The sequence below is a fragment of the Clarias gariepinus genome, chromosome 10 (assembly GCF_024256425.1).
Source record: "Clarias gariepinus isolate MV-2021 ecotype Netherlands chromosome 10, CGAR_prim_01v2, whole genome shotgun sequence".
NCBI classification, from domain to species: Eukaryota; Metazoa; Chordata; class Actinopteri; order Siluriformes; family Clariidae; genus Clarias; species Clarias gariepinus.
In genome coordinates this window covers 10,113,487-10,127,368 of record NC_071109.1, presented here as the reverse complement: position 1 = coordinate 10,127,368, position 13,882 = coordinate 10,113,487, and the positions used below count along the sequence as shown (strand labels likewise).

The 13,882-nt window shown below is 36.9% G+C and overlaps 1 protein-coding gene across 4 annotated transcripts in view; it reads left to right on the top strand.

The window, feature by feature from the left end:
- Positions 1–13,882, top strand: part of limch1b (LIM and calponin homology domains 1b) — a 114,018-nt gene that overhangs the window by 41,222 nt on the left and 58,914 nt on the right. For all 4 annotated transcript variants that reach the window (XM_053505461.1, XM_053505460.1, XM_053505463.1 and 1 more), the window contains exons 2-3: positions 2,369–2,436; positions 8,143–8,212. In XM_053505461.1, coding sequence (XP_053361436.1) covers positions 2,369–2,436; positions 8,143–8,212 — 138 coding nt within the window. The remainder of the gene's footprint in view (positions 1–2,368; positions 2,437–8,142; positions 8,213–13,882) is intronic.

Below are 13,882 nucleotides of genomic sequence, written 5' to 3'. Positions count from 1 at the left end.
GCTCAAAGATTCATTCCTTGCTATGGTAACTTCCATAGGAACTTTGAAACTGAACCTAACTGTGAATCCCATGGTCATAGAAACATTGGGGTGGGCTCATTTCACTCAGGCAACCAATCAGTCTCTCAGGATCATTGTGAAACTATCAAGCACTAGCAACCATTTTAGAGCACCTTAGCAACTGATCCTTATTATAAGAGGCCCAGAGGCCCGAGTTTTTCCCAACAAGCACCGCTCACATTTTCACAGAGATTTTACCTGTCTAGGTATTACTCTAATTATTTATTCATTCCTCTTCTCTGTATACAGGGTTGCAGGGGTTTTGGAAACTATCTCAGGAAATGTACTGTAGGTCATGAGGTGGGGTACACCCTGGACAGGGTGCCCATCCATTGCAGGGTGCAAACACACACATACACACACACACACACACACACACACACACTAATCTGCATGTCTCTTGGCTGTGGGAGGAAAGCGCAGAACCCAGAGGAAATCCACTAAGCACGGGAAAAGCATGCAAACGCCATGCATACAGTGCTAACCATTATGCCACTGTGCCTCCATTATTTTTATTATTATTATTATTAATAATTTGTGAATATTGCGTCTTTGGATTGAAACATTTTCAAGCTCTTGACGTTAAAGTTGCAGTATTCCATTCTTTTTAAAACCTGACAGATTGGTATGAGATAAAAGGGGGATCATCTGTATTTATTGTTCACTATTTAAATCATGAATCAAATTGTGTAGTTTAATGTCCATAAGTTGGCACTAAATAAGTCACATATTGTAAGCATCCATCAATTATCTGTTGTAGTGTTGCGTTGTACCTGGAGCCTATGTCAATACCTGGGAAATTAGGCTGGGTACACCCTGAATGGGTTGCTAAACCATTGCAGGGTGCAAGCACACACTCGCACACATTTGGTGATTTGGGAACACCAATTAACCTAGTTCACTTGCCTGTTTATAACAAGCCTGAACATACAGTAACATGCCACTGTGCCTTTACAAACGCTATGTCTTAGTCCTTATACAGTAGTTATGGACTAAATGGTATGTTTACTTCACCAATGGGACTCTTGATAGTAGATTGATAGTGTACTAATTTGACCCTTTTTAAAGTGGTTTAAGTCACTGAATTTTAAATTATCTCAATAAATACAAAATATCCACACACTGGGTGAGAATTACAGCCGAAATCATGACACTCCCTGTGATACTCCCTCCCACCCACAGAGCACAGACAAATTTCCTTCTTTGGTACCTGACCTCAGATTTGTCTAGGATTGTTGGGACTTGCAGTTTCATGATGATAGGGTACACTCCTTACTGTTGTGGTCCTTACTTATTTTTTGGCCAGTTTTCAGTTTTAAGTAAGTGTGTTTTGATGGCGCATGGTTTAAACAGTTCTTTCTTGAAAACACTTTCTTAAAAAGAGAGATTCTATCAGTAACCAGAAGTTTGTGTGTGTGTTCGTGTGTGTGCGTGCACAGGCCAGGGCATCTCTCCAACTCAGACATCAATGTCATCTCAGTTGCTGGAACCCTACAGTACACTGAATAAATGTTCAGTGGTGTATTCAGTATTGACAAGAACAGTACAGTTGTTTGTTTGTTCATCAATGCTTAAGAAAATTGTAACTGTAACTTTTTGTAAGCAGTGTACAGTATTTGTCTAGATCAGAAAAATAGAAGCCCAATTTTGACCTTAGGTGTAGTAGTAATAATAACAATAACAATAATATATTTGAATCATTCATTTTGTACGTTAAAGGAGACCTATTATACAAAATGAAATTTTTAAGAAATTGTATACATTTAGTTGGCTCTCCAGTGTGCATGTATACATAAAACAATATGAGAAAACATTACCTACACTTTTTTTGTGTATTAAGGACTAAGCGAAGATTTTCCTAGAATTATGACTTCAGTATGACTTAGTAATCTCCACCCAGCTCTGCTATAAGCAGCTAATAAATAATGCATAACCTGTCCCTCTCTCTAGCCGTTAAAAAGGTCGAAGATCCTAGTGTGTTTTCTACAGTGTTTTTTATCTTTTACATCACTAAACGTTCAGGATGTCATCATGAATTAACACACTCGCATATATGCACAATAGTTTGAAATAGAATGAAACTCTTTTTTAAATTTCTTTTGTTTATGAAATGAAGGTAAAAAAAAAAGCATAAATCATGGGAAATGCTTGAAAAGTGATCAAACAAAAGTATCATTATTTTAGATGTTTTCTGCATACGTTTGGCTAGGAAGATGCACTCCTGCAAAGGGGAGTTTGGGGGGCCGTTCATTTAAAGCTACGGACACGTAGGAACTCATCTGTGTGTGTTTGTGTGTTTGTGTTTTAGGCAGTCACTGGCAGAAGTACTGGGGATGATTTCAGAGGCAGCCTGGACAACGGAATCCTTTTGTGCGAGTAAGTATGCCTTTGTTTACAAGCAAAGTCATTTGCAACACCTGTTAACTACATGGAAATACGAGGGTGAGTCACAAATTATCCGCACTCCGGTAATATTAACACTGATGTTGGCTGGACTGTTTTATCAGTGTTTTCTGTTCAAGGCTACTGTCCTCCAGTCACTGCTGTGCAGGTGGTGACGTGTAACCTCAGACTATTTGTAACTGTGACACAATCAACAATGGATGCTTTCTTGCAATTTGCATGAAAAAGGAGTAGCATGCCGAACCAAGAAATCTTGCACCAGACGCCCATCCAGGTCGGATGATGATTGAAATCCCACACACTTCTGTCCACACTATTAACACTTTGCACTTTGAAAAAACTTTGTTTTGAGGTGTCAAAGCATCCTTTTTAGATTTTTGATCTCTCTTCATCTGACTTGATCTAACCAGTTTGGTTTTCTGATAAAGAAGTGAAGACAGCGGTGCATTTATGCCTAAAAGCTTTTTTATGAGGGAATACGACAAAAACTGTTCGACATATGGACAGTGTATTGAAAAACAATGAGATTACTGTCTACAAATATGTATTTGTCCTTGGTAAAAGTTCCTGCAGTCAAAGTGCGGATCATTTTTGACTCAGTTTTGATGCATACTCAAGAATAAATTAATAAATAGATAAGAAGAAGAAGAAAATCTCATGTAAGAACACAATCGTCCAAAGTTTAACAGCATCAGCAGCATTTGCTTTAGTGAGTGATTTAACCCACAAGAAAGTGATGAAAGGTAGAGGGAGGGGCTGAGAGGGAAAATTCCTGGCAGTCAGTTCTCCCCATCTGTATTTCATTTTGATGTCCTGTATAATTTTCTAAAGTGTGACATTACTTACAATCACTGTCTAAATATTTTTACCACGAGAGCACCTGTGTGTCTTAACATGCTTGTACTGTGTGGTATGTGTGAACTTTACACGATATATTGAATAAATTACTGCGATTATCTGCACAATAAGTAAAAAATGCCAGTAATGGACAAAAACTAAACCAAGTATTTAAACAAATAACATTGTATAAAAAAGACAATTAATTCAACAGAGTAGACATTTTAATGGGTGGAATACTATGCAAACAACACAGACATATTTGGTCATGGGTTGAGATGGGCAGTTTTATAATGCATTATTACTTGTACCAGTTAACTATATCATAGTGATTGGAGAAAAATCGGTTTGTTTTGTGTGACATTTCATGTATCGCCACACTGACCTCACAATTGTTTCAAAGTTAAGTTTAAAATAAAATAAAATAAAAAACCGCGTTTAAGGTGGTTGCCATTTCTTCACAATCGTACGGGTGGTACTCTAAACTATTCGCACAGGACAGGATCATGTGTGTTAATAGCAAATTATTTGCTGAATTTCTTTATAATTGTGAGACAATCTAAAAAAAATTATATGAAATTGGGATATTTATAAAATCATAATACTTAGTGACAGAATCTTAATACAAAACAAATCAGGAACTAAGTATTGTGATAATATACAGTAACTGCCATACAATTTTCTTTTCTTATAATTTTGTGAAGCTGCTTTAAGACAATGACCATTGTTAAAAGTGCTATAAAAATAACATTGAATTAAATTGAATAATATCATATCGGGTGGTCTCGGAATCCACAGCCAAAGTTCTGGCAGGGTCATAATTTATTGTTTAGGATTCCCAAGAAATTGATCCTGTAGCTTGTACTGTAGATAAGCAAAAGCCTATTGTTTGAGCAAGCATCCATTTAAGATATTTTATTTCCTAACCATTAATAATGAAACATTACCACCGTATGTGTTCCTCTTGCATTGAGTTGACAAACTATCATGCATTCCAGTGAAGAACATAAAAACATATCCTCTTTACCTCCAGCTGACTTTAAAGAATGGACCTTCAACAGTTGTCCTCTTTTTTATTTATCCATGGAAGGCTCTCTTCTTCTTTTAAAATATGTTTTCTCTAGACCAGTATGTGGGCTGTGATGGTACCGCAGCTGGGCCGCCAGAGGTTGTCTTCTATTTATTTTCTATATAAATAAAAGAAAGGTTTTGTCTGTACATTGGTCAGAACTCGCTCTTTCAATTATATCTTTACGTTTCATACAGTGGAGGACCCGAAACCAGTCTCCGAATGATGTCTGTCTGTCTGTATCTCTGAATGTCTGTCCAGCTGATTTTGTCACAGCATCATGCAAAACTGGCTCAATAGAATTTAATAAACCTTTTCGCTTAAAGTTAAATCTGCACCATAAATCAAAATGTTGAGTGGAAGAAACATTATAAATAGTTTTATGCCAGATTGTCTCACAGCAAAATTCACATGAAATGTTTTTATAATTCCCAATCTTCTCTATGAGACCTAATAAAATCCCTGCTGAATTCTGTGATTAACGAACTGTGTAATAATGTCTTTTTAGATCATATGAAAAAAATTGTTATGATGGTATTGTAAAAATAGAAAAGTTCAACTTACATGAAGAATCAATGTGTTGTGATTCAGGGGAGATTTTATTAGGTACCACAGAAAAGTCAGTTTGTGTCATTTCAACAAAGTAAGTCTAACTTTGAGAAACAACCTAACACCAACGTTGTACCAATATCAGTCACATTCCCAAAACATTCTGCTGGGTTAGCTGTAAAATAAGAAAGCACAAAAAATGTATTTGTGTTTCAGCTGAAGGAGATTTAAAGGCGATTAAATACAGTACATTTTCTTGGTTTTGTTAACCCTAACCTTTGTACAATGTGCGACTTTCCTTGAACATCCGCAATATTTCCTAAAGGTAATCATCGATCCCCTTGGAAAGGTTATGTCTGTCTTTGCAATACTTTAAATATAGATTTATATTGGAAGGTACTTAAAATAAGAAATGTTTTTTATTTATGAGACCTGACAGTTCTGAGATACATAGTTAAGATGGAGTGAGGCTGTGTGATACTGTGTGTTTTCCAGGGCTGAGTAAAACTAAGCAATAACAACTGCAGACTTTCAAGTGTGCATGGAGCAGTGCCAAAAAATGTGATCAAAGTATTCGAGAAACAGTGTGAGGACATGTATGAAAAAAACTAAACGAAACATTTCCTCCACAAGTCCAGCTTCCAAGTCCTAAGTTACATAAAAGGCGGACTTTGCAAACTAAATCAGGGTGGTGTACCTTCCTACAGAAAAGAATGACAGTATGCCAAAACATTTTATTTAAATTTCATATGTTTGATTATTTTTCTTTCTTTTTTTTTTTTCTTCCTTAGTAACTAAGGTACATGGTTATAACTGTACATCCATCTGTTAAGCAATAGCTAGGGAAAAAGCTGAATTATATTACATATTTTCTTTTTGTTAGGTTTTGCTGCCCGAGAAGCATAAGGATCACTATCTGCTGTCTTGTAAATTCTCATTCACAATTATTAAGAGCACAGCCATTAATAAAGAATGCATTCCCTGACAGCAGCTTATTCTAACCATCCAAGAACAGTTTGGTGATGAACAAAGCCTTTGCAGCACCTAAGTGACTTGATGTACAAAACATTGAAATTTTGGGTCCATGCCCAGGAAACTCCCCAGATTTTAATCCCATTGACAACTTGGTCAATCCTTAAGAGACAGGTGCACAAATCAAAACCAATACATTTTGACAAACTCCAAGCATTGATTATGCAAGAACAGACTGCCATCAGTCAACTGACAGCATGCCAGGGTGAAATGTAGATGTCTTGAAAACAAAGGGTCAACACTTGACTTTTTGCATAAACTTAATGTAATTGTCAATAAAAGCCATATGAAATTCTTGCAATTATACTAATATCATAATAAATGCAACATAATAGCATCTGACAAAAAGGTCTAAAAACACTAAAGGAGCAAACTTTGTAAAAATACATGTCATGTTTGTGTCATTGTCAAAACTTTTGGCTACGGATGTCCTGTAACATTTAGAGGTTTAGTCGTGAGCCTACACAGTAATACCAAATAATGCCACAAGGTGTCACTTCCTTTTCATTTTGGTGATTTCTGATTAGCTACCGCGTTGACTTTATTCTCCTCAGTAATGAGTGGTACGGGGTGTGATTGCTATACCCTACAGCTTATGTATTACTAATGTATGCAGTGTATTGGAGAACTGGCTTGTATAGACGATGTTTAATATCATCGGAAGAATGCTTCATTGGAACATTCCCCATCCAGACATATTTTTCAACTGTCTAGACATTAAATTAGTATATGCAGCATGTGTGTGTGAGAGAGTAAGTATGAGTGTATTGCATTTTGTTTTTGATAAAAGTTTCCTTTTTAATTAGTAAGATTCAGAGCAATTCAGTTCTGTCTTCTCTTTGCTAGAGGCAAATCAATCAGATTTATGAAACCTCATTGTCTGTCAGCAGCTTAGCCTGTCATCAGTGTGTGTGTGTGTGTGTGTGAGTAAGTAAAAAACCCTGGGGGCTAAAGGTTATTACTGACATTTTGGTACAGACACACACACACACACACACACACACACACACACATGCACATGTACAGGCTTGGACCAAAGTCTGCTAGGTACCCTGTCATAATTCCATCTAAAATCAACAGATGAAGAGATTTTAAAATGTTTTTAACTGTGATGTCGGTTTATCACTTGGAGCACAATGTGATACAGATCTGCACTTTCTAATGACAGTCTGTGTGAAGTTTAGTCTTCAGGGAAGAACTAAACACACCGTGTTTCGTGAGCATAGAGGTAACATTCCGGTCATTAAAGTGTCGTCATAGTTTTTTGGTCAACTTGAGCACAAACACACATTCGTCCGCACACACACACACACACACACACACACGAGGGTGAGTCAAAAATGATCCGACACTCTGGCTGCAGAATCTTTTACAAATAATGTTTAGAAAAGACATACTTGATTTTTCTACATAATCTTTTAGCTTTTCAGTACCCTCAATCTGTCAACAAGCTCATTCACTCATTAAAAACATGTTTTGCAACATGATGCAAATGCATCACGACCTTAATGACTTTTTCATCAGTAGATACTGTAATTTTTGTTCTTGTAGGACTGTTTTCAGGGGACCAAACAGGCGAAAGTCAGATAGAGCGAGATCATATATATAGATTATATATCCATAATCAGACACTAGACCGGGCACCAAAGACGAGTGTCTTGCAGGAAAGCCAATGTAACACAAAGTGTTGAAAAGATTTAAATGCTGGTCTTAATAGAAATGCATCAGTTCAAGGTGGTGGACCGACCTCCAAATTCTTCAGATCTCTATTGAGCTATGGAATGCACCGGACAAACAACTCTGATCCATGGAGGCCTCACCCCGCAAACCACAGCACTCCAAAAATCTGCTGCTAGGGTCTTTATGTGAGATATCACAACACATCCCCAGAGATTTTGTAGATCATGAGGGCTCAGACCTGCCCGGCAACACAAGTGGGCCCCAAACAATATTAGGCTTGTGTTATGTTATGTTGCACACACATGGACGCTTACAAGAAGATTTCTGACTAAAGCCTGTTAAAGCCTCTCTTATCATGTCTGTGTGTGTCAATTCAATCCTGTTTTCAGGTTGAACACTGTTGAAGTCTTAATATCTTAATTCTTTAGGTACTGTGTCATCTTTTTTTGAACCGAATCTCTCTCTCTCTCTTTCTCTCTCTCTCTCTCTCTCTCTTCCTCTCCCTTCTTAAGGTTGCTCAGTTCAATTAAGCCTGGCCTTGTGAAGAAGATCAACAGGTTGCCTACTCCCCTAGCCGGGCAGGTAAGTGTTTCATGTATGTATGTATGTATGTGTGTATGTGTGTGTATGTATGTATGTATGCCAAAGCATCAGTACTGGTAAATATTGTGCATGCTTTTTCATGTCTTAACGATCATGAATCACGAATGACCGCTATCAAATATAGCTTAAATGCTCGGTCAAGTCTAATTTGACCCTACAGTATATAAGAAGAGCCCCCTCCCCCTTCCATGCACACTAAAATGGCACATTTGAAGAGGGAGTGTATTTAACTGAGTTTGAGTTACAGTATGTCTATGAAAGTATCTGAGAGTATTTCAGCTGGAGCATGAACACACACTTTGGCGGTGGTCTGAGACTTGTGTTAACTTGTTAAAGGAATAGGAAAATATTGGGCCTTTAACCAACACTTTCTAACCAGGCAGATTTAAGAATTCAATTGCATTGCATATAAATTTTATATAAATCAACCCTGATTAATAAAATGCTTTGTAATGGTTGGCTTATCCATTCGGACTAGTGTGGCTTTGGATCACTACTGGAATAAGAAACTGTTGTAGTCTTTCTTTTCCTCTGCCTGTCTCTCTCTCTGTCTCACCATCATTGTGAAATATCCCATATCAAAGCAAAGGAAGAAGGAGAAATTGAATGAGGCTTGAACTTGTTCTCAACTCAAGTTTCATTCGTCTGTTACAGTCTCATTTTTGTCGTCACATTTTTGCCTTCAAATATGTTTTCCATCATTGTGTTTGCTTTTTCTTTCTCTAAGGATCTATTACTCTCATTTTCTCTCATTCTCCGCTTTCCTGAATTGCCATTCTTCATCCCTTCTCCCTTTCTCTTTGGCTGGGGATAAAAGCTCACAATGCCTACTTACCAGACTTTTCACTTGTGCTTGGTTAATAATATTATAATACATGGAGTGTAACATAATGCTACTGTAGAACTTTTATAGCTCAGTAAATCCTTGGTAGAATGCTGTTTGACATTTGGCAATGGAAATGATCATTTAAAGTGTTTAGAAAATGATAAAATATGATATGCTGTGACCCTCCACTGAAATAAATAAATATGAAAGCTTTAATCGCAGTGTGAAGCAACTGCAGTATGTAGATACTCTTTGAATTATGTATATTTATGTACTTCTCTAGTTATTTTTCCTGGCCTATGTAAAAGATTAAAGCCAGTATTTGTGGTTTGGTTATTACGTGATGCATACTTCAAATTATCAGAAAGATATAAAAGCTCTGAGCTACTGTATGTACTGTAACACTGTGTGTACTGAGCAACACACAGGAAAAGAATGTGTGGATCAGCTGTGCCTGTTATGAAACTTTTTAACTTTTTTTTTTTTTCAGTACAACTTCCAGGTAAATCAGAATCAAATCCAAATATAACTGACAGGTTACAGTAACCGGGTCCATTTACATTTTTACTTACATTTCTGGCATTTGGCATAAACCTTTATTCAATTGAATTACATTTATTTCATTGCACATCTGAGCAGTTGCGGGTTAAGGGCCTTACTCAAGGGCCCAACAGTGGTGATGCTGGGGTTTTAACATGTTATCTTCCAATCATTAGACCAACATCTCAATCCTGCTCTCCTGAAAATGCATGAAGCGTTTTCACACATTTTTTATTTCCTCTCTCAAACCCAAACAGAGTGACATTGATACTTTTGGTTTGTTTTTACAGTTCAGTCCAGTTTGTTTTCTCAGGGGTGTTCAGGAATAAAATATTCTTTCATTCGCTTGGTGAGACGTACTGTAGCAGGAAAAACACATCAGCACAGAGGACACAATGTCAGCACTCAAAAAGAAAAAAAAATTAGAAAGATTTTAGGTATCATACCCACTTTATTTATTTATTTATTTTATTGGTTTAAATCTCTGGAACACATGACATTTCAACAGCACTACATCTCAATCTGCTTACAACACACAGTATGTTTGGTTCACTTCCTGCACTTGAGTCAATTCCTGGTCGAATTCTTTCTCATTACAACTAACCCATGTTAGAGTTCACTTGGAACTAGACTGAGGCCACCTCACTCAGTATCCTTACATGACTGTGTTTCAGTCCAACTAAAACTAGACTGTGAATGTAAACATGTCTGCCTGACTGAAATTGTACTTAAGTGAACATCAGGCTAGAACTCCCTAGATAATGTGGTCAAGCTGCTCTGGCAAATATAACTCAATCAGACACAGACATTGGCTTAAGCGCTCTGCACATGCTCCAAAGCTTCCACTCTGGGCTTTGACCCTGAAGTCAATCGAAATGTGTAACAGTGAGAACAACGGTTACACAGGAAGAAGATCTGCCTTCGGATGGCACCATAACCTCAAGGGACAGCATGCATCTCATTTGCGCAAAAAGTAAATTATGAAATGTACAGCGCTGTGAAGTTTTTTCATGATTTTACCACTGGTAGCAGTTTACCACGGGGTAACTTGTTTGTCGTTTGTTTTAGTGTTTTGATGATGTAATAGGTCAGCCAGGAATACAATACTGTACTAATAAGCCTAAGGAGCATATCGCCACCTATTGTACTGGAGTTAGACATACAGTCAATATATTTGTTTCCCTGCCGTGCTTGTAAAATAGGACAAAAGCAGTAGTCCCATTAAATGGTCTAGTTAAGCTATAACCAACCGAACACTGACTGATGCTTTTGGTTTCTTAGGCAGTTTGGTCTGGTTAGTTTTCCTACTCAGTCTGAGTGGTCGGCATACTGTAGAAAAAATGTCTTTAAAATTTTCTAGCAGGTCAGAAACAGGGGACTACATAAGAAAAAAAGAAGCATATAGAACACAAAGCCAGCACAAAAAAAAAACAACAACAAAAAAATAAAATGAAATAAAGGTAACCTAGTTTAAAGCATTTAATGCATCACATAGCCTATTAGTTTTCTCTTTTTGATTAATGGTCTAAATCTTTGGAACATGTGGCATTTCAACAGCACTACATCTCTGTCTACTTATTACACAAGGCATGTTTGGTTCACTTCAGGGTCAAATTGCTTGCTCACTGCAATTGAACCACGCAAGAGTTCACTTGGAACCAAACCGAGGCCACCTCACAGCGATTCTCTTCGACTTGTTGTTTTGGTCGGCACTTTGGGTTTAAGTGGTGTGTCCACCTCCAAACATGGACCACACTGAGGGGGTCATGCACCAGGATTTGATTTAAATGCAAGTATATTTAGAGCTGCATTTTTTATTATGTTCTAAACCACAATATTCCTGCCATTTTCATGATAATTCATGTGATATGCCTTAGAAGGGAAATTATGGAAAATGTTTTAATAATGACACTTTTGACCTTTTCTCTCTTTTTTTCCTTACTATTTTTAGTGCAGTTGCTGTGTTCCTTACAGGCAGTAGGGGGCTCTAAAAAATAAATTTGTTCCTGTAAGGAAAGCTAAAGGCAATCTTAAACATGCTCTTTTATTGCTGATGTTAGAATTTAGTTTTAAACATGTTTATATCTCATTCTAGGCAATATTAGATTTGTATAGAAGATAGTAATGTAAGTGCATGTTTGGTGTGCGCATAGTTTCTTGCTGGATATTTATTTAGGTATTAAAATCATCCAGCCGGGTTGGCAGATCAGAGGTCTGCTCATAATAAACGATAATAAAAGCTTCATGAGTTACAAATCATTTTTATTGCATAATCGCTGGGGAAAATGTGTGTAAAAGAGTGTAAAAATAGAACAGTGTGAAAATAGAAAAAGAAATGAAACTTTTTTGCACTAAGGGAATTATGACTGCTTTTCTTTTTTGATCAGGGATACAAATAAAATCATTTATATATGTACTTGTACTGTATTTTGCTTCATGCTTCATTTGCTTAAGCGAGAGGAGTTAACATGGAAGTCGTTGTGCACAGAAAAAAGGTTTCCCGAGGTAGAAAAAGCTGCCACTTATATATGTAGGAAGGAACCAAAATCTCTGCTTGAACTGGATAAGTTATCTTATTTTGTCTATTTGATTAGGTTAATGTGCTGGTAGGGCTGTGGCATTTTGCAAATATGATATTATGGAAATGAAGACTGGGGATGCTAAGGATGTCTCAGTTGCTCCTACTAATAAATCTAAGTTGTGGTCATTTGAGTTGATGTAGTCACAATGTTAGTCGTAACATTGCTTCCTACACAGATCACATTTTATAATGTTCCAAAAAAAATTCATAACAAAATTTCCATAGAATGTAGGCTAAGATGAATTTTAGAAGAGTTGCCCCTGTAGAGTGTTTGCTTATATTTTGTAACCAATACCTTGATGTAACCAATGATTTTTTTTTCCCCAGCACAAACCAAAGGTTCAGATCTTCAGTGGTTTCACTAAAGATCTTATTACCTGTTTTTAATACTTAGCTTCTTAGTAGGCTTACATATTTGCACGCCCACATCAATTAAAATAACTAGCTAAACATGGATGTTTGTGAGCTCACATGGGAGTCCGGATAGCTCTTTCCTCTGAGTGTGTTATGTCGTCCCCTAATGGTGCCTGAGCAGCAGTTCCAAATTATATTACTGTAAATGAAAAATTTAGTATGACATTATTTAAACTGTATTTCCCAAGAAAAATAATATACAATGTAATGCAGATTCCAGGGGAATTTAAATAATAGACGTTGTTTGGTGGTGCTAGGTACCAGCATTCTCCTTATCTTTTGGAGATCTTGAGTTATGCCAAAGTGGGCCACCTGTAAGCTCATGTATGCTTAGGTTGGTACTGTCGCTGTCTCATGGGAATTGGCCAAAATTAGATTAGGATACAAAAGCTGTCATTTGCATCTTCACCTCCTTTCGCATTATAACAACCGCTTTATCATTTTGTTAACACACATTCTTTTTCATATTGGGTATGCAAACTATTGAAATTGGCTATCCAACTTCTGCTACAACAAGTTTTATATTTTTGCTTACAACTTTTCACGTAGTATAAAAACAATGTAGAGTTTCGAAGTTCTCCCCGTGCTTGGTGGGTTTTCTCCTACAGTCTGAAGAAATGCACATTTGGCTCATTGGCATTTCCAAATTGCTTGTAGTGTGTGAATGATTGTGTGAGTGTGTGCTGTATAGGATAAGAAGTATAAAAAATAAATGACTGAATGTAAAGGAAATTCAGGATGTTTGGTGTCACAAGTCATAAAAGTTCACTTATATAAGTAATAGTCACTGGAAATGGACATCCTGAAATAAGTCCGGGATCTTGGGATCTGTCATCTCTGAGAGTCAGGTGCTGAGGGTGAAACTGAATGAGCAGTATGGAAACAGGAAACAGGTGTGCTTTGTCAGTGTATAAATAATAGCAAAGCACGTGCAAACTGTCTACAAAATTCACGGTTTTGTTTTGCATGTAAGCTGTGTGTGATTTAGGTTATGCCTGCTTTTTTTAGAGAAGTTAATGACCATGTATGTATATACTATATGTATATTTAAGGTTTATTAGTGATGCCCATAAATCTACCTGAGGTTTCCAATTAGGGTTCTTTTATTCATTCTAGATTCTCAAATTCCCTCTTAAAAGCACTTACATAAATAGTGTGTTTGTCATGGGGGTTGTTTACCCAGAAATCCCAGCTCTGCTCTCTTCTTGCTTCGAGTGAATGAACACAAGAGTGTGTTAAATGCATCAGAGTAGGGAGAGGGAGAAGGGGTGTATGTGCTTTACATTTC